The sequence below is a fragment of the Ciona robusta genome, chromosome 12 (assembly GCF_009617815.1).
Source record: "Ciona robusta chromosome 12, ASM961781v2".
Classification (NCBI taxonomy): domain Eukaryota; kingdom Metazoa; phylum Chordata; class Ascidiacea; order Phlebobranchia; family Cionidae; genus Ciona; species Ciona robusta.
In genome coordinates, this window is record NC_143246.1 from 6773874 (window position 1) to 6798522 (window position 24649).

At 34.5% G+C, this 24649-nt stretch overlaps 2 protein-coding genes across 6 annotated transcripts in view; one reads left to right on the forward strand and one right to left on the reverse strand.

The window, feature by feature from the left end:
* Window positions 1-798: 798 nt before the first annotated feature.
* On the reverse strand, window positions 799-5695 carry LOC149727307 (uncharacterized). 2 transcript variants are annotated; one of them, XM_089890178.1, is made up of 10 exons: window positions 5341-5695; window positions 5178-5257; window positions 4705-4858; window positions 4313-4532; window positions 3943-4109; window positions 2948-3115; window positions 2500-2644; window positions 1987-2096; window positions 1473-1568; window positions 799-1191 (listed from the first exon to the last, which is right to left on the reverse strand). In XM_089890178.1, the coding sequence occupies exons 1-10, from the start codon at window positions 5409-5411 to the stop codon at window positions 1026-1028; spliced, it is 1377 nt and encodes a 458-aa protein (XP_089746304.1). In that variant the 5' UTR covers window positions 5412-5695; the 3' UTR covers window positions 799-1025. The 2 variants fall into 2 exon arrangements, with proteins under 2 accessions (XP_089746304.1, XP_089746302.1); XM_089890176.1 differs by having other exon boundaries at window positions 4705-4870.
* Window positions 5696-6182: 487 nt separating this feature from the next.
* Window positions 6183-24649, forward strand: part of LOC149727308 (E3 ubiquitin-protein ligase XIAP-like) — a 28924-nt gene continuing 10457 nt past the window's right edge. For 3 of the 4 annotated variants that reach the window (XM_089890164.1, XM_089890165.1, XM_089890166.1), the window contains exons 1-2: window positions 15670-15800; window positions 24373-24646. In XM_089890164.1, the coding sequence (XP_089746290.1) occupies window positions 24455-24646 (192 nt within the window). In that variant the 5' untranslated portion in view covers window positions 15670-15800; window positions 24373-24454. Of the gene's footprint in view, window positions 6329-7033; window positions 7095-7263; window positions 7299-7583; window positions 8182-8340; window positions 8487-8622; window positions 8658-9147; window positions 9325-9711; window positions 9825-9884; window positions 9923-10116; window positions 10193-10661; window positions 10727-11030; window positions 11114-12948; window positions 13135-13454; window positions 13567-14004; window positions 14159-14376; window positions 14477-14899; window positions 15057-15352; window positions 15466-15666; window positions 15801-16518; window positions 17581-24372; window positions 24647-24649 lie in introns of those variants that run through there. The other variant, XM_089890167.1, reaches the window with a different exon arrangement.

Below are 24649 nucleotides of genomic sequence, written 5' to 3' on the forward strand. Positions count from 1 at the left end.
ATTATGTTTGTTTAAGCACCCCAGTTTTCATCCCTAAAATACTTTTACCCTGCTGTTAGGTGTATACACAAACAAGCAGAGGTAAAGTTTATTGCATTCATCACATTAATCAGTGAGGTTACCTATGTTTGACAACTATGAGTGTAACTGTCTCCCCAGATTTCACTGAATATCAAAAACATTACTACGTCTTTAAGTTGCGATAGATATTTCCGTTATTTTATTTTCCTGTCAGTTATGGTGTGAGCGGTTACCATTACGTTAACTTTGCTTTTTTCTAACTGAATCAAGTCTTTAAAACAAAAGTTTGATCAGTCTTGGACTTTTAAATTATTCTTATTAAGTGTTCTGCCAATACTTGTTTCTGGTTGTATATTCAGTCAGTTGTACGACAGGTTCCCACCCAGTCATGCAGTTTTAAGTGGATTTTTAAGTGGATCTTGAATTTTGATAGTTTTTAATATTCCTTTAACAGGTATTTCTAGTGTATATCAAGTCATTTATACAGAGTAGCAGATCAAAATGGACCTAGTAATGTCCCAAGTGAATGCAAAGTTCAATTATGTTTACCCAACATTTCATCAGAAATCTATTTTAAAAATTTACAATGTTTGCTAAATACACTTTAATAGCTGTTTTGTTTGTTTACTTGCGCAATGTTGCAATAAATTTTATTTTAACCTTTTAACTACTTATTTGGTTGTTTGCCAAATATAATAAAATGGTTCATTGGTTTATTTTGATTGGTTCAATAACATTAATAGAACTATCCTGTTTGATAAAATCACACTGAAGAAATACTTTTATTTCTACTTTATTTAATCTAACACACATAAACTACATGTGCACAGTGATATGTAAATTGTGCAAAAAGTGGATAAATTGTGCCAATACTTTTCAACATGATTCAAATTAAATAGTGCAGGTAATTCATGGTATCAGTAATTTGGCAAGACTGCCAATAGATTCAGTAACTTGCAGCAACTTCAATGATTGAATTTAAACAATTCCAGTAGTTTTTAAGTTTATCTTGGCACAGGTACAGGTCCCCTCATGTTCATTGTGAATTCTCGTGAAGATTTTAATAGATGATTTCTATAATCCATAGTATCCGACCAGTTGTCACGATTTTTATGAAGAGCTGTGTTCTTGTTGCATTCATAGTGGAACTCTGGCCCTTTTGATTCGTACCTGTGGTAAGGAATGCCCCAAGTTGTACAAGCTTAATGTGTTACAGCTTACGAGCATCATAAATTCTAGCATTAAAACAACAGCCCGATTTTAGAATTTATTTTTGTAAATATTTAAACTGTATTGCATCGACTCTGCAGAGTTTTGATATCTTTAAACTAAGTTAATGCTTCATGCTTGTAATAATTTAGTGGGATCGATTTTTAGGTGGTTGGGGTTGTTTATCTTTTCCCCATATGTTCTATCTTAAGTAGGACTTTTTATAACTTAGCTTCACTCACCACTTAGGTTTGGGGCCTCTTATTCTTTCCAATTCAGATTCCCGTTTAAGTTGAAGAAGATATTCTTCTTCTACTCGAAGACGTTCCAATCTTAGCCTGGCGATTGTATTAATATTATGTAACTCATTTCTTGGGGGGTAATAATTCAATTACGAGGGGCATGTGTTCGATGTTGTCATACTATCATATTACGAATGAAAGGTCGACCTTGTCCTATTTATATATAATATTGCGCCATGTAACCCCATAGTATCTGATTCACTTTCTATGTATGGAACAGAAAAAGATGGATTATATTTCAATTTAAGTCAAGGGCTTTTAGTTCCTAAAGTGCTGGGTCGTAACCAAGGATATTCTAAATGCTGATACTCATGTGTGCAGATGTGTGTCCTTAAAAATTTAACATTCATTGGCAGTTGAGCCCTGTAACAGCAATTGTTGTAGACCCCTTAGAAAAATCGAGGAATAATAAGTGCTATTCAAGTATTTAATCCTACAACATTATAATACAAACTTTGCCAGCTTTTGTTGATAAGGTGAATTCTCCACTAAAGCTCTTCTCGTGTCAATCTGATCAGCAGCCCGTAGAAACGATAATTCCAGGTGTCCTGGTTGTGGCTGAACCTTTAAAAATAAATTCAAACAATTTCTTTTTTTTCTATGCTATGTGGGTGAGGTCCCGCAGCGTATCACGCCAAGGGTCCTAGGATTTAGGCCACGATTTGCCCATTACCCCACCACCCGGGGTAAAACAATTTCAGTTATTTCTTGTCACAGACAACTGTATTTCATCTTTTGTTTTTTAAACATTTTGTCTGCCAAACCCTTTTCTTAGAGTAAAAAAGTAAGACCTTATTAATTCAAAACGATAAAGAGATGGAAATTAACAGCAGACAGTGGAGTGTTACGTAAATAGTTTTATTCTGCAAACTGTATTGCCTTCAAAATAAAGATATAAGGTGTCTAAGGGTGCGCCTTTAACACAATGCTCTTTTTTTAACACAAACGTATCATATTTAAAACTCACAGTAGGGCGAACATATCCTGCCCCCCCTCTTGTCTTTGCTAGTGGAAGAGATTTAGAAAGATCTATTTCATCCCAAACACTTCTTACTTCTTTATCACGATGTCCAGTTGCTGTAGCTGGGCGTTTTCTCATTGGAGATCTTCCCCTGAAGGATGGAATACCAGAATCAACACAAAGTGATGTCATCAAGCAATGCAGTGTGATAGCGTCATAGATTTTTATCAATAAGTGTTTGGAATAGCATTCATGTTTTGTTTTTTTAATTTCACATTAAAATTAATACTTGGTAATGCTCTGACACCAATTCATCCAATTAGAATTTCTACATCAAATTTGCACCTTTTTCTTTTAACTGAAGGTTGTAATATGCAGTTACCCATATATACATCCTTGCAGAGAAAATTTTAATAATCTCATCCCAGTTTATTCATTTCGGTAACTTTTATACCTCTTTTTAACTGGTGGTGGGGGTTGCGCGCTTGCGTTGGCTCGTGATGAAGTTGGCATCCAAGCAGGAAGAGGAGACGGTGATCTATCTCGTGCACGGGATTTATTTCGTGAGCGACTCATGCGTGATGTGATTGGGAAGCTTTTGTTTAATCTAACATCAAGGGATCTGAGGAGCAGTGGTGGATGTAAAACTTGAATCAAATGAACTGATTTGAATGTGTGGATCCAACAGAGTAAGCTTATATACTTTATAAGTGATGCAACAATTAGGGATGCACATTACAGAATTTCGAATCCATGAGATTCGAATTCTTTTGTATTCAAATCTAATTACGGGATTCGGTATTCTGTTTAATGACGTCATTACACGTCATCTCATATACTATATTAACAATTTTTGAAACTTATTAATTTTGAAAAAAAATATTTAACGTCTTTTCATAGCCTGCTATACGTTTCATGACGTAAAAACTACCCAATAGTACAATTTTTGATCATTTTACAACTCAAGATCCAACAAGGCTGTTATGAAAGGGTCAAAAACTGACTTTTGTGGGTAAAATTTTTTTTTCCCATAAATATAAAAAGATTCGAAATTCTAGATTCGAATTAAAGTATTCTAGGATATCCTAGAATACCTAATTATTCTGTAATGTGCATCCCTAGCAACAATAAAACTGGACAAAATTGTGGAGCTGTAGTAATCTAATAGAGCAACAAAAGTAGACTTTGTTGGGTGGGTCATTAAGGCTAAATCTCTGTCAATGCATGTTTAACTATAACCCTTTAAATATTTTTAAAATATCTGAACTTTGAATATTAAACTTATTTGTAGAGATTAAAATATTATACCATCAAAATATTAAATTTTCAACTTTTTGGAGATTAAAATATTGTACAAAACAAAATACACTTGTTATAAAAATTGTCATTTTCAATATTATAAACTTCCAAAACAAATAAACTTGCGTGATTCTCACAGGTTCATTATACCTTGATCTAAACCTAGCAGATTTGGCTTTCTCTTTATCCTGAGGTTGGACTGGAAACTTTGGGGGAAGAAGGGATCGGACTCCCACGATGTGAGGAGCGCTAAGTCGGATCGGAAAGTTTTTCTCATTCGATGCGAGATCGACTGCTGTGAGTTGCCCTGTTACATCCTGTTTGTAGTTTAGTTTTTTTATAGAGCTGATTGAGATGTTGGTAGAACGCGTGGTCTTAAAAAGGTCAGACATGTCCCAGTTTTTATTTAACGCAGGTGATTCATGTGAGTGGGGTTATCTCTAGCTTTCACAATGTTAAAATAATTTTAAAGAATAATTAACTTCTTATTTTAAACATGTCTCAGTGACATCATAATCACCTTTGTTGCGATTTCCGCTCCGTATCTTCCAATGCTACGATTAACTGGGGAAACCCCCCTCCTGGTAACCCCCAAGCTCTGCATCATGGGGTAATCCCCCATAGGTTTGGTTCGATGTTTGGGGTCACTAAACCACTTGGGGTCATAAGGTCGCGTGTGACTGACAGCTTCATGATCGTCACGTTGGAGTAAATGCGTAAGTTCTGGATCTTCATCTCCACTGTGATGTAATAATGTAAGTATCATGTGTGACTGTGATGTAATGAAAGTCCTAAAATCAATTTGATAATAAGTTTGAAAGAGATGTACAGGCAACTTCGCGCATTTATTTTTACGAAAGCCTTAAACCCCTACCCTTGTAGCATTAAACCTTTCTGTAAAATTTTAACAACCTGTTAAAATCGCAAGCGTTTCCTTGGCTGTCCAAATCTTCACCAAGAAAAATATCAGTTTTTCCGTAATTTTCTCTCAAACTTTCATTGAGATTTTCCAAATCAAACTTTAGTTCATTTAGAGAGTGTTCCAATTCTTCAATACTTGGATTGCCTTTTTTTGAACCTTTGTATTATATAATATAATTGCATTTATAATATACGTTTAAACACATGCTAATATGGAACAAAAATTTAAAAATATAGAAACATATTAAACATGTGAGCAGGATAATCTTTGTATGATACTACCAGTTTAGCTGGAGCGCTTCAAATAAATATTGGTACTAAGGGGGCTATAAAATAAACTAGAATTTTTTTCTATCATTTCAAGAACTTTATTAAGTCACCGCTAAATTTAAGTTACCACTTATGTGGCCTTCCTATATAAACTTCCCCACCCTTGAGGATACTTATATAAACCAACAAATTACCTGATAAATTAAGACTACTACTCAAGTTTTTGCTGGTCAAAGTTTTCTGCGAGTTGCTCAAATAATCATCAGACTTTTGCCTATAATAAACAAGAGTGGGCGTAATTTTCGCGCACTTATAGTATTGACAATTTTAGTAATGTTAAACACATTGTAAATGTACCTTATTGGCGTTTTTCGTCCTTGCAAAACGAAATCAGCATCAGGATTTCTTGTGTCTTCAAAATCCGCCATTTTAAAGTATCATATCGGCTTTACATGATAAGTTAAGTACATTAATTAAAAGCCCATTAACTAACCAAACAACTCGTAGCGTCGCGTTGGTAAGTCTCCAAGACAACACTCACTGAAGCGTGCCATTGCGCCATAGATAAAATATATATTTCGCCATACATTCGTAAACTTTGCGGTATTGGACGGATAAAGACTGTTTTGATAACTAATCTGTTGTCTGTTGTGTATAGCTTTCCCCAAAATACAAAAATTGTAGGTATGACCCTCACAGGTACTCTGTTGCAATATGCATTTGCTCGTAAATTCACTGTTATAAAAATTAACTATATAGAATAATTCCAACCAGAGTCCGTATATAAACATGTTTATATACGGACTCTGATTCCGACGTGTACTATAAGCCAGAGTTATATACGGACTCTGCTATAAGCACATTTTATTTCAAAGAAACTTATTCTGACATTCGCTACATACAACATGCATCTGCACACGCATAAACAATGTGACAGCCTTTTAGAAATGCAATCGATAAATATGTTGTTGCTTATACCAGTTTAAAGGTGTACAATGCATCGATTTTTGTAAAAAAGCAAGCATATGGGTGTACGGCGCGAGATATATAGACAAACAAGCCGAATAATATCCCTTGCAAAAAACCCGGGTATTTCCCTTGGTAATAAAACAGTTCTCTACAAAACGGCACAACAAGTACAAAACCTGCAGACATACGCTGTCTTTATTAAAACGTACTTATTTTATTATTTGTTTTGTTAAATTTTTCCTTCTGAATGCAGATTTATTATTACAGTTGTAATATTCGTATGAGTTTATGTTTCTCTTGTATCTGCCAACAACATCGTACATCGTTCTACGATTCGCCTTTAGTGGAATGAAAACAACGCATCACAATGCCTAAGGTTATTTTAAAACTTTTTATCCTCAATTGTATCTTTTTTCTCTGTCAATAAAAAAATAATTTTAATGTAATTTACGTTAGCGTAGTCGTAAAAACGACTTCCGCGGTCACTTTTGAATCTCCGTCTACTCTATTTGAATTCTTTTTTAAACATAGTCAACAAAAAAACATTTTATTAGCATTTGCATTGAATTTGTAACTATGCGTCGTCTGCATTGCATTACGCAGGTCACTTTTTACAGTGCATTACGCAGGCGATTGCGCGTTCTTTTATACGTTAATTCATCATATAGGTGTGTCGTCATAACGTCTTTAGCTTTTAGAGTTACACATTACGATACTTGAATCGTGCTACAGCGGTGTAAACACCCTTTTGTAAAGAGACGTTTGACCTCTAGTGACGCAAAACGAGGCTTGAGCTCCAGTGGTGCAAACGCACTCTTGCAGAGGCGGCATTCCAATGCACTAGTTCCCATTGGCGCAATAATACGGACGTCATTGGTTACGTGGTACTTTGATGCCCGAGGTCTATTTTAGCCACAAACAGAAACCTATATATAGGCATCATACACACTAGCAACTCTCCACAGTTGTATACATCATGCCTATTGCCCAGCAACTTCATATCCATGGCGTTGCCATCTACTCATACTTACCTATATTTCACTTACAAATAAAATTATGAAAACTTCCCTATTTTCTACAGAATTCGATAAAAAATATCAAGCTATTCTGGGACGGTATATACCAAACAGCTTTGCCAATATGTAAGATATTAATCGTGTTATATATTTTATGTTAAAACAATACTTTTATTGTAAACAAAAATAAAATGAAAAAAACTTTTTATAACCAGCCTTTAAAATAAATGGGTTTTTAGTTTCTACACCAAAACTTGTAGTAACATTTCCTGGCTTTAATTGATTTATTTTACAGATTACATTGGGCTTCTTCTTTCTAATGTTGGATGGGTCAGTTTAGAATTATTTATTTGTTTCAATTTTTTTATTAACAATAATAATTTGTTACATGCCGTTATGTTACAACGGGAAAAAGTAATATCCCAAGTAAAAAGATCTATTTGTTTATATTAATAAAAGATAAAAAGAAAAATTATATTGTGTAAAGTAAATTCAATAATTCTATACTTCAGCTCTGTACCTTATAACTATGTAATATTGTTTATTGCCTGCTATCATTGAAAAAGAATCAAATTATTAGATGTTGAGTTTTAAACTTTAATTTTAAATCATTAGGACTCATACTACAGGAAGCAACCCCAGTTGGTGTGTGTTGATTTGAACAACAACAATCGACAGAAAAGCCAACTTTCATTTGTAGAAATTCTCATGTTAAAGTTATCCACAATGGAAAAGGAAACAGATGTGAATGCCTGTTTTCCCTGTGAACCTACAGTGTACATTATGCGTGATGCAGTTTACCGATCTTGTGAAGAATTCATCTATGTTGCTGGTTGCTCCAACTTCAAAACTTGTGTCCATCTTTGTTCTGAGGAGTTTAAAGATCGAAGTAAAGATGCTTACCTCCATCTTTTACTATCTTCTGCAGTGGAACAGGGGGAGACATCAAGATCAAAAACCATCCCATTCAAAAATCTTCTTGCAGCAAATTTTGTTGTAAATCACCTTCCAGATTCTTCTTTTTACAGAGTTTTGGAATCCACATCAAACAATCTTCTCAAATACCAAGAATTTCTTGAATTTTGTTGTTATCTTCTCAACCGAAACAACTTCCATTGTGCGTTTGCTCTTTCTTTGTCCAACCAAATTGATCCAATATTATTGGAGAAGAAAAGAAAGCAAGCCAAGCATTTTCTTCGAAACCAATTAAATCGTAAGTTGCATACCCTAACTTTCATTTTGCTTACAGAGTAAAATACAGAGATAGAAATTGATGGTAAAACAACATTTGTTATCATGCATCAATATAGAGACAACATATAGAGAAAAGGATGAAGGCAAAATTACATTCATCCAAACATTTATATTTTAGATAAAAGTCTAAAAAACAATCAAGAGTTGGAAGTATTAAATGAATGCACAAAACTAATTGGCAGTGCTGAATTGAACAAAATGACAAATAACCAACGAAACGTGATCAATTTAAAATCTGTTCGTGTTTTCTGCTTTCCAAATGAGGTATTGTTTTTTATCTGTTGGGTTTTGCTGTTGTATTATATTAACTTTATGATGTGTTATTTATAACTTCTGTGCACTGTTACCATTTACTGCATTATAGCATTATTTCTGATTTAATGTTTGTTTTAATGCACAGCAAAACATTAAGGATGATGGATCTGTTGTTAACAGGCAAGTTAAACTATTTTAACAACGGTATTTGAGTTTAGTTTGTAGCGACTGTTATATGCATGAACAAAAGATGGTATTTGTCCTCGTGTGGCAAAGAAACTCTGGTTGAAACTCTGGTTGTTATAACAAAGAAACTCTGTTTGTTATAACAAAGAAACTCTGTTTGTTATAACAAAGAAACTCTGTTTGTTATAAAACACGTGTGTTCTATTTAACACATCTTGTTTCAACTAAGGGGTTACCATGTATGCAACTTTGTGGGTGATTGATTGTTATTTTCCTTTTTTTATTTTGCTGGCGATTTAGAAACCCCATTAATGACCACTGGGTTGGAGCAATTGTTGTCTTACCCAAAGACACATACACTCACATTGGTGACAACATTGAGCCCTAATCCGGTGTATTCTGGTTAAAAGGCGATGCTGTAACCACTGAGTCAGTAAATGTGTGTTGTATATTATATACTTATGGTGGTATTTGTGTTAAACAGTGCTAAAGACCCCCCTGGTCAGCGCAGCTTCTACATTCCACCGGGGGATTCTGCAATGGAATCTTACAGACTCAGCACGTTCATGAAATATCCACAAGATACTCCAGTAAACCCACGACATCTGGCAACTGCTGGTTTATACTTTACTGGGTATAAGGATAGGGTGAAATGCTTTTGGTGAGATATTACCTTTGCATCCCCTTTCCAATGTGTCCCAGTTTCTATAAATGTCTTGTTAACTAATGTATGAAGACTTACTGTTAAGAAGATCTGTTTGTGGATCAGAGGCTGTTACATAAAGGTTTTTTAGGATACAGTTACATAAATGTAAATGTTGTCTTATTTCGTAGACCTTGTCTCGGCTTACGTGTAAGAACATGTTTCATCATACACTCAAACTGAACAACAAAAATTTTGAGTAAACTTAGAATTAAACCAAATTAAACGAACCCGTTTTACATTCTATTATTATGAATGTTGAATGTAAGAATATCTGAAAAGTTTACACTTTCAAACTTATGTTTTCCTTCATTTCTTTTCTTATACATATGTTCCCCTTATTAGTTGTGGACTCGCAACGGAGCAATGGCAGTTTGGTGACGACGAGAAATCTCCTCGGTGGCACAGAAGCAATTGTGAATTCATTCAAGGACACGATTGTGGAAATATCCCAATAGGTTTACACTGTGTTGTTAAATATAAATTATTAATGGAATTAACAATACCAATATTTTTAGGTTCATGGGGTTGGATCCGACCAGATAATACAGCAAGGGTAAGTTATTTCTATAACTATTTATTCAGTCAAACCTTTATTATTTTATTTGTATTAAAACCTTTTCATTATTCACAGTATTTAATATACAACAATAATTACATAGCATTTGACTGGTTTTCAAATTATTTTATCCTATTCTGTGCCAAACTTTAATTAGATTTGTCACCTAATATAATTTAATCTTAATTCAGGCCCAACCACCACAACCACATCAACATAATAACATTGTTGCCGGGAAAGCAACTTCCCTTCAAGGATCTTTTAGTCGTAAGTTATGAGACTTCAACATATTTATATCTAAACATATATATGTTAGTTCATAAGCTTTCTCTAAACTGCCAAGCATATTGAACAAAACTGAAACAGCTCTTCTGCAAAACTTATTTCGAGAAGTATCATTTATAAGAGTAGTTTACAGAACCTTTATTTTTTTTATAAAAACTTGAAATTTCAAACTGAAGTCTATTAGTATTTACAGAACTCTAAAAGAAAACAAGGCTGGAACAGAAAGTGGTAATAAAACATTGATACATGAAATAAATGAAAAGCTGCATTTTGTACTCTTCATTTTATGATACCTTTTATCACTGCTCACTGGTGTTCATACTTTTTGGAATATTGAATTGGCAATATAAAAAGAGGAAAATTTTATGAATGTCACTTATTTAAACCTGGGTGGTAGGGCAAATAACATAAATAATGAATATGCAATATAACTTTATAATACACTTCACAGCTCCATTGGGAATTCCAATGCAAACTGCCAGAGTTGTTCAACAACGTCGTACCCCTACTTTCCAGGTTAATTACTGCTTTATTAAAGTTTCTGTATTTTAACTTTCCAGTTATCTGTTACACACCAACTATTGTTCTTAAACTATAAACTGGTCGTTGCAACAATACACATTGGAATATAGTTAATTATAGAATTAAAATAGACAAATACAAAACAAATTGGTGGCCACTTTATTTATTATTACATTACTGAATATAAAATCTTGTTTTGATCACCTAAACCGGAAAATAAAAATAATTAATTCCGTCGTAAAAATTCTATTTTTCCAAGAATATTTGCCTAAATGAAGAAAAAAAATATTTTTTCCAGAGAATTGAGTTCGCTACGATTTCATCTGTGTATCATGAACAAGTGCTTCGTAGTTTGGATCTCAAGAAAGAAGGGGAAAGAATGTAAGAATTTTAGGAATGATTACAATACAGTGTTTCCTCAGTTTTCAGGATCTTGTTTAAAGTAAAGTTTAGTTTTTCTTAATTGTTTATACAGTAGAGTGGAAAAGATGGGACAATTTTAACTCTATTTTATTGTCCCATTTAGTAGAAAACAAAGAACATTCAAATAATTATAAAACCGTATCTTCACGACTTCCATAGACCGTTGTTTATTGTTTAAAACACAATCAAGATATTTGAATATTATGTGCTAAAGGTGTCTCATCCTCCCCCATACTACTATATTATAATTTTTTGTTTGTACGCCAAAGAGTTTTGAACAGAAAGTAAACAACATTCCAGGCTTTATTGGTGGAATCGACATTCTCATCTTATTAACTGTTCCTGTCCATAGTTTGGATTCTTATCTAGTGATTAGAATTTTAATAACTAGTTCTTTCTAATAGGTTCTTGAAAATACCCTTGTATATATACATATAGCCACAAGCAATATATATATAAGCCTTTGCATGATGTGTTTGTGTTGCTTTTATGTTAAAAAGTTTTCGTTTGTTTAATAATTGTTCAAAATCAAATATTAGTTTAAGGTCATAAATGCCACCTTTGATCATTATGTTGTTTTTGTCTTGTGAAAGGTTGTATTAATATATTATTACAATTACAATGTATCTACGAAATTTATATTTTTTTATTTATACGCTTAAGCTTAACTTTCTTGTATAAAATGAAACTTTTCAAGATACTTTTGAATGAGAATAATGAGTATACCTTGATTTATCCTCGAGTGTGGGAGAAAACGATAGTGGTCACAACACAGGTGTTTTGTTTCATACATCTTGTGCCAGCTTATGAGTTACCATGTGTATATTTTTGTTAGCGATTGTTTTTTTCTTTTTGACCAAATTTGGACAACCCATCAGTGACCACTGGGTTGGAGCAGTTACCGCTAAGTGTTTTGGTAAAGGACACAAACGCCCAAAATGGTAGCATCGACGAGCCTTGAAACCATAACCTCTGCGTTGTAGACAGGCTGGCGCCATGGCACAATGGTTGAAATACCTTTTTTGGTTTAACAATGGAAAAAGGAACTTAATTTCGGGTTGCCCCTACAGAATGTGGATTGTTTTGTTCCAATTGGTTAACAATGTAAACCTATTCGGTAACCTGTGGTGCAATGTATTGTTCACTTTATTTATATATGCAAATTCTGTGTGTAAGTAACAATGATGTACTTTGTTATTTTTCTCTGAATGAGTGAATGTGAATTATTGTATCCTGGCGGGAAAATGACGCAACCACTTTGTTAGAGCAAATGCAGTTAAGTGTCTTGCCAAAATCAGATACACTTACGATGGTAGCAGCATCGAGACTCGAACCTGTCAACTAGGCAAAAAAATTCAGCATGGCTCGAAAGAAGAGAAATTTTTATTTTTGCATTTGTACTATTAGGTTGGCAAATACAATATAAAGTTCACGCATATTCAAATATGAATAGAAACCACGCAAATATTATTTATACTCCAAAGGTTCCTGCTAAGAAACCATTAAATTAAATCTATATTGACTTCGCACATATTGCACCTTAGTGTATACTTACTTTGTGAAACGGGCTTGGCAACATTAAACACTTGAAAGTAATTAATTAATTGAAACTTTTGTTTCACTTGGCATTGTAAAGCAAACTCTTAGACTTAACTTTATCCTTGGACGACAAACGGAAAACGCACAATGTGGTTTAGACTTAATGTTGACTGTAAAATTAATTGCAATATTATTCACCTGAAAATCTATGTTGAATGCTCGTGTTTTGTAACAATAGTTATTGTGATTCACAGGAAATCATTTGAAAACTGGCCGACACAAAATCGAACTGTAAATCCGAGTGATCTGGCTCGTTCCGGCTTTTTTTACCTTGGTAATTTGGATCGAGTTCAGTGTTTCTCATGTGGAGGAGTGTTGCGCAACTGGAATTATGGGGATAATATTACAACTGAACACAGAAGACATTTCCCACATTGCAGGTTTACAATTTGAAGACGTTTTACCCAATAAGCATTCAGATATCATTTGTTTTGTGTCAGTTTTTATTTATATTGTGGTTGTTAAAAACCAACAACAAAATATATGCGTACGACAATAGTCCTTTCAATTTCTACATTCTGCTATTTGTTCCTAAGTACTGCACATTGATATTCAAATTTTGTATTCAGCTATTTACCTAATCTCTAAAATAGCTTGTATTAGGATAATGAGCCAATTCTGGCCTAAATCCTAGGACCCACACTGCAGGACCTAACCTGCATAGAATCAAAATTATCTCCCATGCACCAATGATTTACAGAATGACTCAAGGAACGGAGAGCAATAACGTTCCTTCATCCTCACCACCGGAGGCCAGCAACGCTCCACGACGTAACATACAGGAACCTCCCGACCCATCGGAATCTGAGCAGGTATGGACAATAATTTTACAAGATCAACTTTTTACAAGATCAATAAAAATTAATCAAATACTGTAAAATATTTGGTTGAATAAATGAATGTAACTTACTTTATCCTCGCGTGGCTCGAAAACGACAGTCATCCTAACACGTTTGTTCATATACCTCGTGCCAGCTTACGAGTTACCGTGTATGTTACTTTGTGGGTAATTATTTGTTTTTTCTTTCTTTTTATGTATGGCTGATAATTTGGACAACCCATTAGTGACCACTGGGTTGGAGCAATTGCCATTAGTGTCTTGCCCAAACAACAATTGTAGTTCTGTGTTAAATATGGGACTCTGCTTTAACTTAACCTAAAAGTTATTAAAGTTAAAATTTTAGTTAAAATAAATGGAAGAAAAAGTATTTGTTTTTTACGTATACGTTTTTACGTATATACACTTTCAGCGTGAATTAGAAATGATGTTTCCGTGCCAACATCCCGTGAATTCTCACATGAGACATCTTGATTCACGAGTTGTGACTTTTGATTCACGCTGGCCGAAGAATAAAACACAAGCTACCATTCAACAAATCGCGAAAGCTGGCTTCTTTTACCTTGGTGGGTTTATATATGATGTCAATTATATATCAACCTTATAAATGTAATATTTTGTTGGTATTAAGGTGTATATCAACATTTGGCCTTAAAAAAGTTTATCCTTGAAAAACTAACTGTCTGATTGTTAGACTAATAGATCAACTCTGGCTTTATGGAAAATATTAATATTTTGGCCACAGTGATTCGTAGAGATGTTATTAAGTATGTGGTTTCTTAAGGTGAACGAGACCGTGTAAAGTGCTGGTATTGTAACGGAGGTTTACAGAACTGGGATCCAGATGATGAACCATGGACTGAACACGCAAAGTGGTTTCCAACGTGAGTTAATCTTACAGAAGAAATTTTGCTTAAAACTAAAAATCATGTTTTAATTTAATGATTTTCTAAATCTCTATGATAGATGTAACATACAGAAATAAAAGTTGTTTCTTAATGTTTGTTATGCACACTGACTCATGGTTTTGATTTATTTGCAACAAATATTCAATTTTTCAAGAATAAATTATTAACCAGTTGTTTAACAAGTACTTAAGCAAACGTTCACCTTTCGATAACAACAAACATTTAGCAATAAAGATAAAGATCGCCAAGTATTACAAAGTACTTTATGGCAAGTTGTTAAAACCTATATAAAACACAGTATTATTTTTTAAATAGTTTTGAAAAACCTATACCAAACCAAAGTACTTTATTATCATAGTTGTGAACCCAATATCAAGCCAATGTACTTTTATAACATAGCTGTGAATTCCTGATTCGATCGAAGGGCCCGGACTTTGTCCACCACATGGTGTCTCTCTACCCCAATCTTCCACGACCAATCCTCCAAACAGCACAAGGAGCAAACGGAAGTCAATCGTCTGGAACATCATCTGCTCCCATTATCATTGATCCTCAGGTGGTTGGGAATAGTCTTCAAGCACAACTTTTTTCCTATTAGAAATTTATATTTAATTAAATAGGTATATTGCCTCATAAAACTGTTGTTTTGTCTTTTTTTTTTTTTTTCGCTGAGGTGGAAAAACGTAGCGTGTATGGTAACACAAAAATAACTAATTTACATGAGTAGTAACTTGTAAGCGAGCTCAAGGTATATGAAAAAGAAAACTTGTGTTATAACGACTGTTTCTGCTCTGCCTTGTAAGAATATATTGCATTCATTCAAGTTATTATTTTGTTCTTGTTTTTCTTCAGGCTGAGAAGCGAAAGTTAAGAGAGAAATTAAACCTTGAAATGGATCGAGATATCGTGAAGTGTGTCAATGATATGGGATTTGAGTTGAAACATATTCACCTGTGTGTTAAAAGGTGAGGTTATATGGAAGTAGCTAAGCATAGAAGTAAGCGTAGATAGTATAAGCTTTGCCAAGCATAGAAACATATTTTTACTGCAATCGGCTATATTGTATTTACCAGGAACTAGTCTCGTAACCAAAATAATTTTTACCAAATTGCAAATGAACTATTGGTTACATTCATTCATACTCAGTTTTTATTATTTGATAACAGAAAACTTGAAAAAGAAAACATCGGATTCTCATCTGCTCAGCAACTCATCGATGAAATATTGAAGTTGAATCTTGATGAGGAAGAATTGGATTTGGAAACCGATCCCAAGGAGCCTGCTGCCATGGAAACGGAAGGTGGGAAGTTATATCATGTTTTATAGATCTGATGAAAGAATCGTCCTGTTATATGAACACCAGATCAGGGTTAGGTTGGTAGAATTTGTTGCAGTTATGTTTTAAGCTTTCTGCATTAGGTAGACATCTTAGGAGGTCAAACCTAGCAATTTTAAACGGTATCTGGACCAAAGGTGTACTATAAACATAAGGTTAAAATTAGATCTGTAAAAGTATATCTTTCTTTTGATGTCAAACTGCTGGAGACACAATTCTGCTCTGTAATAACAAGCCCTACTGAAACACAAAGCAGATCAGTACACCGCATCAGGATGTTATTGAGCACGTAAGTGGTCATACAGATCCCTTTTCCAAGCACTACTATTGTAATGCACAGATTTATAAACCAAAGGTTTATTCCATATGTGAATACTGTCAGGCTAGAAACAACAAATAGAAGTAAGAACGATTTATATTATTTCAAATATTTGAAGCAGAAGTTTAAACTGTTGAAGCTATCTTATTAGTTGGCTTACAAATGGGGCATGCATGGTTGGTAATCTGTTTTAATATTCAAGTTTTTGATTTTCTGAATCTTGAAATTACATTTTTAAAAATCCTTGATTTAAAATATACTTGTAAGTCGGCATGAAGGCCATGAAACCCAACGCCTGTGTTATAAAGACTGCCGTTGCCTCTTCACAGAAAGATATTTGAATTACATTTCTACCTATTATAGATCTTACAATGTCAATGCAAGATAGATTACTTGAGCTACAAAACGAAAGGAAATGCAAAATTTGTGTCGACAAGTTAAGTGATATTGTGTTTGTACCTTGTGGTCACTTGTGTGTCTGCCAAGCGTGTAAAAGTAAAGTAACACGCTGTCCAATATGTAAAAGTAAGGTGGAGAAGTCCATCAGAACATACATGTCATGAACAACCTTGCAGGTGCAATACTACTGTATATTGAATGCGCAAAACTTTGCTTGGCAGTCAATAAACTTTGCTTGGCAGTCAAGTTGCATTCTGCACAGCATTGTATTGTAAGCATTGAAAAACATTTGCAACAGTGCAAAACTTAATGTATGTGCGATAGACACATACATTATTCCCTTCAAGAGATTTCAAGCTGTAAAGAAAAAACAGATTTCCACAAAAATTATTTCGTTTAATCTTCTTACCACTAAAGTCATATAATTCCTTCTATTTTTTGCTATTCTGTTAATGTGTTTAGCTCATGCTTCTGCCATGTAACTTAATACGTTGCCTATAATTTTATGCACTAATATTTTCATTGTTACGTTCAAAAGTCTCATTTTTATGCCTTGTAAATATAAATGTTTTTTATTGTGTCTTAATTTTAATAGCTCTTTCAATCTATAATCTAAATATTGTTACAGGTATAATAATTAGTTAGAAATGATTGCTGTATGCAATCTAATAGAGAACAATTTTTCAAGTAGCAGTGCTTTTTCATTGCAGTTCTACAATAATTGTGTGCAGAAGTAGTTTGAGAAATGACTAAAAATGTTGTTTAGTTTCCATTAAAAATTTATAAAAATGTGACTTAAAACTTATACAATCTTGTTATTTTTCAGCTTTAATAATTACTTTTACTTCTTATTTTTACTTTATCATAGTTTTATCTATTGGGTGATTTAATTGTGTGTAGAAAAGTAGTTGCAGTGAGATTGAATATATGTAAATCAAAAACAATTAAACCGTAGGCATGTTTTAAGCAGCACTGTAACATACTATTTATATATTTTTAAATGTAATTAAAACCAAGCATAGCGGGTGTTTATTGGTATATGGATGTCGTAGATTATTAGAACTTGAGAACGGTGCGCAGTAACGCGAGTGTCGACTCTATATCGTGTAAAAGATACGGCGTTAAGTTTTTAGGTGCGTAGCCTACGTTTAATATTTAATGTGAATGATTGTAACTTACTTCAGTTACATTTGTGCGCCTAATGTGTTCGTATCTACGGGTACCGTTGTTTCCCCCTCTTGTGTTTTCGACGATTTTACAATCAACGACAGTGGTTGTTACACGCGTATTCTGTTTCATATAGTAGGATAGGGGAAGATGAGACACTTTTTCATTCTATTTTGTCGTCCCATAAAACCATATCCTCACGACTTCCATTTAACTGTTTAAAACACGATCAAGATATTAGATAATATATGCTAACGGTGTCCCATCTTACCTCGTAGTATTATGCACCTCATGTCCATTTTAGAGTACGTTACAGTTGGCACATGTTTCGAAATGAAGGTTATCTATTTATCCCCTATGTAGTTATATAACAACATAAGTTAGAATGAGGGTGTTCTAATTCACATAACTTGTGCCCGCCTACATGTTACTACGGGTACGTTTTGTTTCCGCGTTTCCAGTTATTTAGTTCAGTATCCCAGTTTGTATTATAGTTAGTGTATGAGTAGCTTATTACTTTACAGTTACTGTTTTAATCGTTATTTTTCTTTAAACGGCTTGTGCATCGTGATACAAGTTAACCAATAGCGCCAGCTAGGTGTCAATTTTCTGTGAGTTAGTTTCCGTTAGGTGTCAGTATTGGGTAAGACAGCGAGGGTGTATGAACCTTCGTAAAACATTTATTTAGAGGTAAAAAAGGAAGTTTAAAGTTTAGACAGTAGAATTTTATTTTACTTTAGTTTGTTTTGTGTAAAAATATGCCACTTTAAAATACCGTTTGCTCAAACTTTGTATACGAAGAGAATAGTTTCGTAACGATTACCGTCACTAAATAAACTGGTACTTTAAACTTCTATAAGTAAAAATGGTGATATACATGTTTTACGGATTTATTTATAATTCTATTGGTTTATTTTATGCAATGGTTATACATACGCCGCATGTTATAGTCTACCCAGACGCGTCACGTAAAGTCGGAAATTGAGGTCTGTCGCTTGGTCCTCGTACCGTTTGAGGTTTATTTCCGCACCTGACAACTCGTAGTTTTAACCCAAAAACTATTCTTGTTGTTTCGTACAAAGAAAACTTCGGGTTAAAAATTCCTAAATTACGGACGTGGGCAGCGGCAACCCCAACATGACGTCACGACACAGTTGAGTGCGTTTGAACGACAGTCAAAAAACTCTGACACTTGATTACCTTGTGGTTGGGTTTACGTGGAAATGGGACGGTGGCTCAGCTAGTATTTGGTATGGTTTGGCAAGTGTTAAAATAACAACGTATATGCCAGAGGATTATTGGTTCGCAGTTCAAGGTATCATGCCTTGTAGCGTGTTTTATTAACTCAGATCTGCGTAGAGGTTGTATATACGTGGTTTTCCAATCCTGGCTTTGTTTTGGTGATCCTGTAACGTCTGATACTGTAGCGACAGTGAACAAAGAAGCGAAGTAAAGTCAGTTGAAGCGAAACCAACACGGAGTTTAACTTTGTCCGTTTCAAATTAGATTATCTCAGTCGAAACTATACTAGTTACCTAGTCAGTTAAAAATAACCGCTTTTGTTTGATTAGAGTATTTTAGCGACTCCTTATAGACATTAATCTCCGTCTCTTAGTTGTTTATTAATGTGATTCGGCAGAAGTAGTATTTATTGGGCACAACTGTTTCAATTTAATTATGTAATATTTGTTTTACTTGATTCTGAGTGATGATTTCGCTATTGTTTAATATTGAATATAAATTTAATATATGGTAGGGTGGGGGGATGGGGGGACATAATATCCAAACATCCTGATAATATTTTAAACATTTAACAACGGTCTATGGGAGTCGTGGGATACGGTTTCATAATTTTTTGAATGTTGTTTAACACCAAATAGGACGAAAAGGTGTCCCGTCTTTCCCCACTCTACTATATAACCATTTTCTCAGTATATACTCGTCGTCTGCATGTTAAACATATATTTTTAAAAATGCACCATCAGATTTATTAGAAATAAATGGTATCCTATGCCATTTAAATTTTAATTTAAAGGAAAATGTGTCATTTTAGTTTCCCTGTATAGTGAGTAGTGCAATTTATTAGATTTTAAAATGCGCGTTATACAAATAGTTGTACACAATTGCAAATATAGTAGGTTGGGGGAGAATGGGACACCTTTTTATTTTATTTTCTCATCACATTTAGTAGTAAAAAAGCACATTCAACAAAAATATAAAACCGTATCCTCATGATTCCCCATTTACTGTAGTTGTTAATTGTTTAAACACGATCAAGATATTTGGATATTAAGCGCCAAAAGTGTCCCGTCTTCCCCCACTCTGTTATATGTTTTATTACTATTTAAATTTTAAAACATTTGCGAATACGCGTGGGTGGAATACGTAGTACTGATGCCACATGTTTGGCTTGTTGTGGTGTAACGGTTCATCGTATATGCCAGTTATGTGAATACATCCCAATAATTAAGCAAGCGCAATAGAACGTTTTCGATTAGGCTTCGTTTTGGGTAAAAACATTACTTATGTAAAATTGATATTGTTGGGTACAGCTCAGTGAGGACTATCTGCACAGTTACTAAAAACAATAATTTTAGTTCTCTTTAATTATGCGAACAAGGGTATACGTAAGTATAACACCGTTTGGGTTAATATGTAGTATTCTTTGTATATTGTTTAATTGCGCTATCTGCAATAGTACTTTGTAATCATTGTACCGACCTTCAAATGTACTATCAGTTTATTTTAAACTGTGGCACTTACGACAGACTGGTATACAAGTTTATAGCGAATTTAAACCAGCTCTTATGTCAGACTTGTATACAGCGAGTATCTCGTCCGTGTAGTGGCATTGTATTTTAATGAAACGATATTCCATTACATTGAGTAGCTGGGTTAAATTTCAATTCATCCCCAAAGGATCGGTCGCTTCTTTGTGTGGCGAAGTTCGCTTTAGCACTAAAGTATTATGACGTAAGATGGGTTTAAACTGGCGCGGCAGTGTATAGTGTAGAACAACTTTGGTGTAGGTAGAGTTGTAGACTGTCTGTTGGCTTCTCTACTTGACGCACAGTTGGTTCAGGATATTATGTTGCGAAGGTGCTTGGTGTAACTCATGTCACAGTCGAATTATAGTTTTGCTCGTTTTTTTTCGTTGCCAGTTAAAAAGAATCCGTCTTATCTGACATTATACAGATTATAACATGGCTAAAAATACTCATACCGCAGTTTATACAATACATCTACGTATGGTCACCGAGTTGGTGTTTTTTATTCTTTTTTTAGTTAGAAACTATTGAAGTTTTTTTTTAGATTTTTGTAATTATGATTTGGCTTAGATTTTGCGCAATTTGAACAGCTGGACCGAGTACATGGAATGCTCACCTTCCAGTTGCTATTTACTACCGTGTTTTTCGGTTATATACTCAGATTTCTCAAGCTATGAGTAGGAATGTATTTATCACACGTCGACATAAATATTCACATACAGCAGTAATAGCCGTCTAAGTGGTGTGATTACCTTTATTGTTATATGGCGCTAACATTATATTTTACTGCCTTATGTGTGGGAGTTCAATCGGTCCACACGCTTTCTATTTGTAGCTACGTTGGTGTGGGTTTTCTTACTAACAAACAGTCAGCGCTGTTGTATACGGTTGTATACGAATGAGTTGGATTGTCAAGCAGGTTGTTATACAATACGTGTACCGACAAGAGATTAAAATACGTGTTTTGACAGCAGATTGTACAGCATTATTATACATCGCTAAATTGCACGGCAAAAGTGCATTTATGCAGCATTTTTATTGTGCAAAGTGTTTAATAACTCGTGCCGGGCATATTATATCCTTACATTAGTCGAAGCTGGTGTTTCAATATTTAAGGATAGTTTGTTACGAGGGCCTGCACTGCGGTTAAATACAGTATATATCCAAAGCCATAGTTCGCCTTTACACTCTGGCATAGTTGACTCTTATAGATTATCTTGAATATCTTAAAATTACCAAGTTATTTTTCAAATACATATGCGATAAATATAAAGCCTTTCCTAGAATCCCAAAGACATCGGCTTCTATAGATAATGGCCAACTCCATCCTAAACCTCAGATTTCCCGACGTGTTTCGCCGTATAGCACCTCGCCAATATAGAATATATTATAAGGTTATAACCATATGCAGCCTGCATCGGTGTTTTAAATGAACTCATACAAGGCGATTATTATTTAACTGGGGTTTATAAACAGTATTGCTCGTTATATAGGACGATATTACGACTGAGGTTCTTGACAACCTTTTAACTGCCAGGGAACAACTGAAATATTATGTCTACGGACGCTTATATGTTAATGGGTCAACATGGTATATCAGTGCGGTGGTCTACGAGTTTTATTAAGTTTTTTAATAAGACAGTATATATAGTAGTGCGGGGTAAGATGGGACATCTTTAACACGTAATATCCAAACATCCTGATCGTATTTTAAACAATTAAGACTGTCTATATGGGAGTCGCGAGGATACGGTTTTATAATTTTTTGAATTTTCTTTATTCACTACCAAATGGGACACGTAAATAGAACACAAAGATGTCCCATCTTCTCCTCTCTACTATTTGTGTAAGGCTTGCAAAATGGAGCCAAGTTATAATAATAACAGGAAGTATAGTAACAAAACTAGGTCACTGAAATATAGAAAATGATAAGAAAATTGCCGGGTATAAAATTGGCATACTATTACGTGTTCGCCCGACTCCACCGTGCATAGATTCCAGTGGTATAGCAAATTTATTCGGTATATGTGGCAATGCTTGCAGTCGAACTTATGTAGGGCTTGCGTTAATTTGCTACACTGGGTCGATGGTAGGAAAGATAAGATAACATAGCAAGCAAAGTACTTGTTTTATTTCGGGCTAGATGTCTGTGTTACGATGTAGTCGCCGGTAAGTACAGAGCGTCGCTAAATAGCGCATGTTTATTCTTATCTCCAGCGTCTATTATTAGCACAACTCTAAGCGTGTTACGAATCACTTAGACTTGCAGCTTGCCAGTCGAACATTATCGATAAAGGAGAACTCGAGTGTTTAGTTAATAGAAGAGGTTGCAATGCAGTCATTTGCACATTGCAACTTTTCCGTAAAACTTACATAAAATTAGTTGAACGATTTTGTTCTTTTTTTATATTTGTGTGTGCAAGTGTGGTGCAGTACTATATGTGTCGTTGTAAGATTACGTTTACTACGTACTTATGTTTACGGGTAAGAACAATTACAACTTGCATTAAGTTTCGTTGCAATCTGAACCCATATATGGCAGGTTGTTTCTGTTTATAACACGGCCTCCTTTAGAACACGGCCTTCTGATTTACTATAAGGTGAACCCGCTTTATCACTATACTTGTGCGTATTGTTTGAGTGAAACAGTGCGGTAGTAGGTGTTTATACAGAAGAAATTACCTGGTTATGGCTTTACTATTATAGTCTACATCAGTATGCAGTTATACAAGGATAAATTACTGCTTTTTTTGCACATGGCTTTCATGGACTATCAAAGCAGTAAAGCGTTCAAACTCATTTGAAATTACCCTAGCGTTTGATTTCGTGGAAAATTAGTTTCAAACCAACACATTTGTGCAACTTGTCTAAATTATCGATAGCTTTTACCGAGAAGGGTAAGCGTGTATAGAAAAACACCATAATATCACGGATACATGACGTGTATATATGACACGTTTATCAGCAGTTGATTTACCAAGTTGTATGCAGAGTAAGGTGTTCCTACCGGTATTGATTAATTTGTAGCTTGTTGGCGCGCAAATCATTTTATTTGCGATTCTGATAAAATAAGTAGCATATGCCGTTGTTTATCGGGGCCCAAAAGATAACATAAGAGCGAGGTGGGTATATAAACTGGGAAACGGCTGCGTTTTGTTTAGTTGGTTTCGATTCTTACATGGTTTCTACCAGTATGACGTCATCAGTGTAATTACGTCATCCACGAAAACCGTGCGATCCAGAACTTGCAGTTTAACGTTGATACAAACATGTTTGAAGAGGTTATGTAGTTGTAAAATCTTTTAGCACGAGAGTCTAATTTGGTCTTATATGAAAACTTATTTACTGCAGCATGCAAAGCGCATCCGGATATTGGGTGCTTATAGTATTTGTTTCATGTTTAAACCGTCAACGCAAAAGTGTTATTCTCGTGTTATGAGTTTTTCCTAGTAACGTAATGACTGGCTATATATGATTAAACCGTCAGTTGCAAATTGGTACCGTTTAATGTTCGCCAATGCACTTGTAGCAACTAGGTTAAATTTCTTTAAATGTTATAGTAAAATGTGTTTATTTGTATTGTATGCTAACGAAAACGTGCGTAAAATATCTGGGAAATAGGTTTCAGCGTTTTGTAGTAATTATGCTTAACATAAGGATCGTGCCGCGATAATGTTGAGAACTACTAGATTTAGATTTTTTACTGTCAGTGTTTGCCGTTTCAGTATTCGCTCTTTTTGGTATATAGCAGAGGTTATCGTCGTTGTTAAATAATTATGACTGGGCGTCGTCCCAGCTGTAGTGCCATATCTTAATTAAATTGCCTTCAAAGGGTTTTTGTAGCATTTTGCATCAGGTGACATCAAATATTTATTACGTACAGGGTTTGCAAAGAATGTTTTGACTGTTGTTATCTCAAGTACAAATATTGAAGTGATTATGAAGTATAGAACGTGAGAAAGACAATGTTGCTGCCTGTGCTTATTTCCATTCAAGTGGCGTGCGTCTGCTACGTGAAATTGGCCAACGCGCAAACCGCACAACCGGTGAGTTCGGAGCCCGAGTTCGTAATCAGACTTGGCGGGATTTTCAGCATCTATCCCCGGCGGAACGACGAACACTGCGACGAAACCAAAGTACTACGATCCAGTAATCAGGTG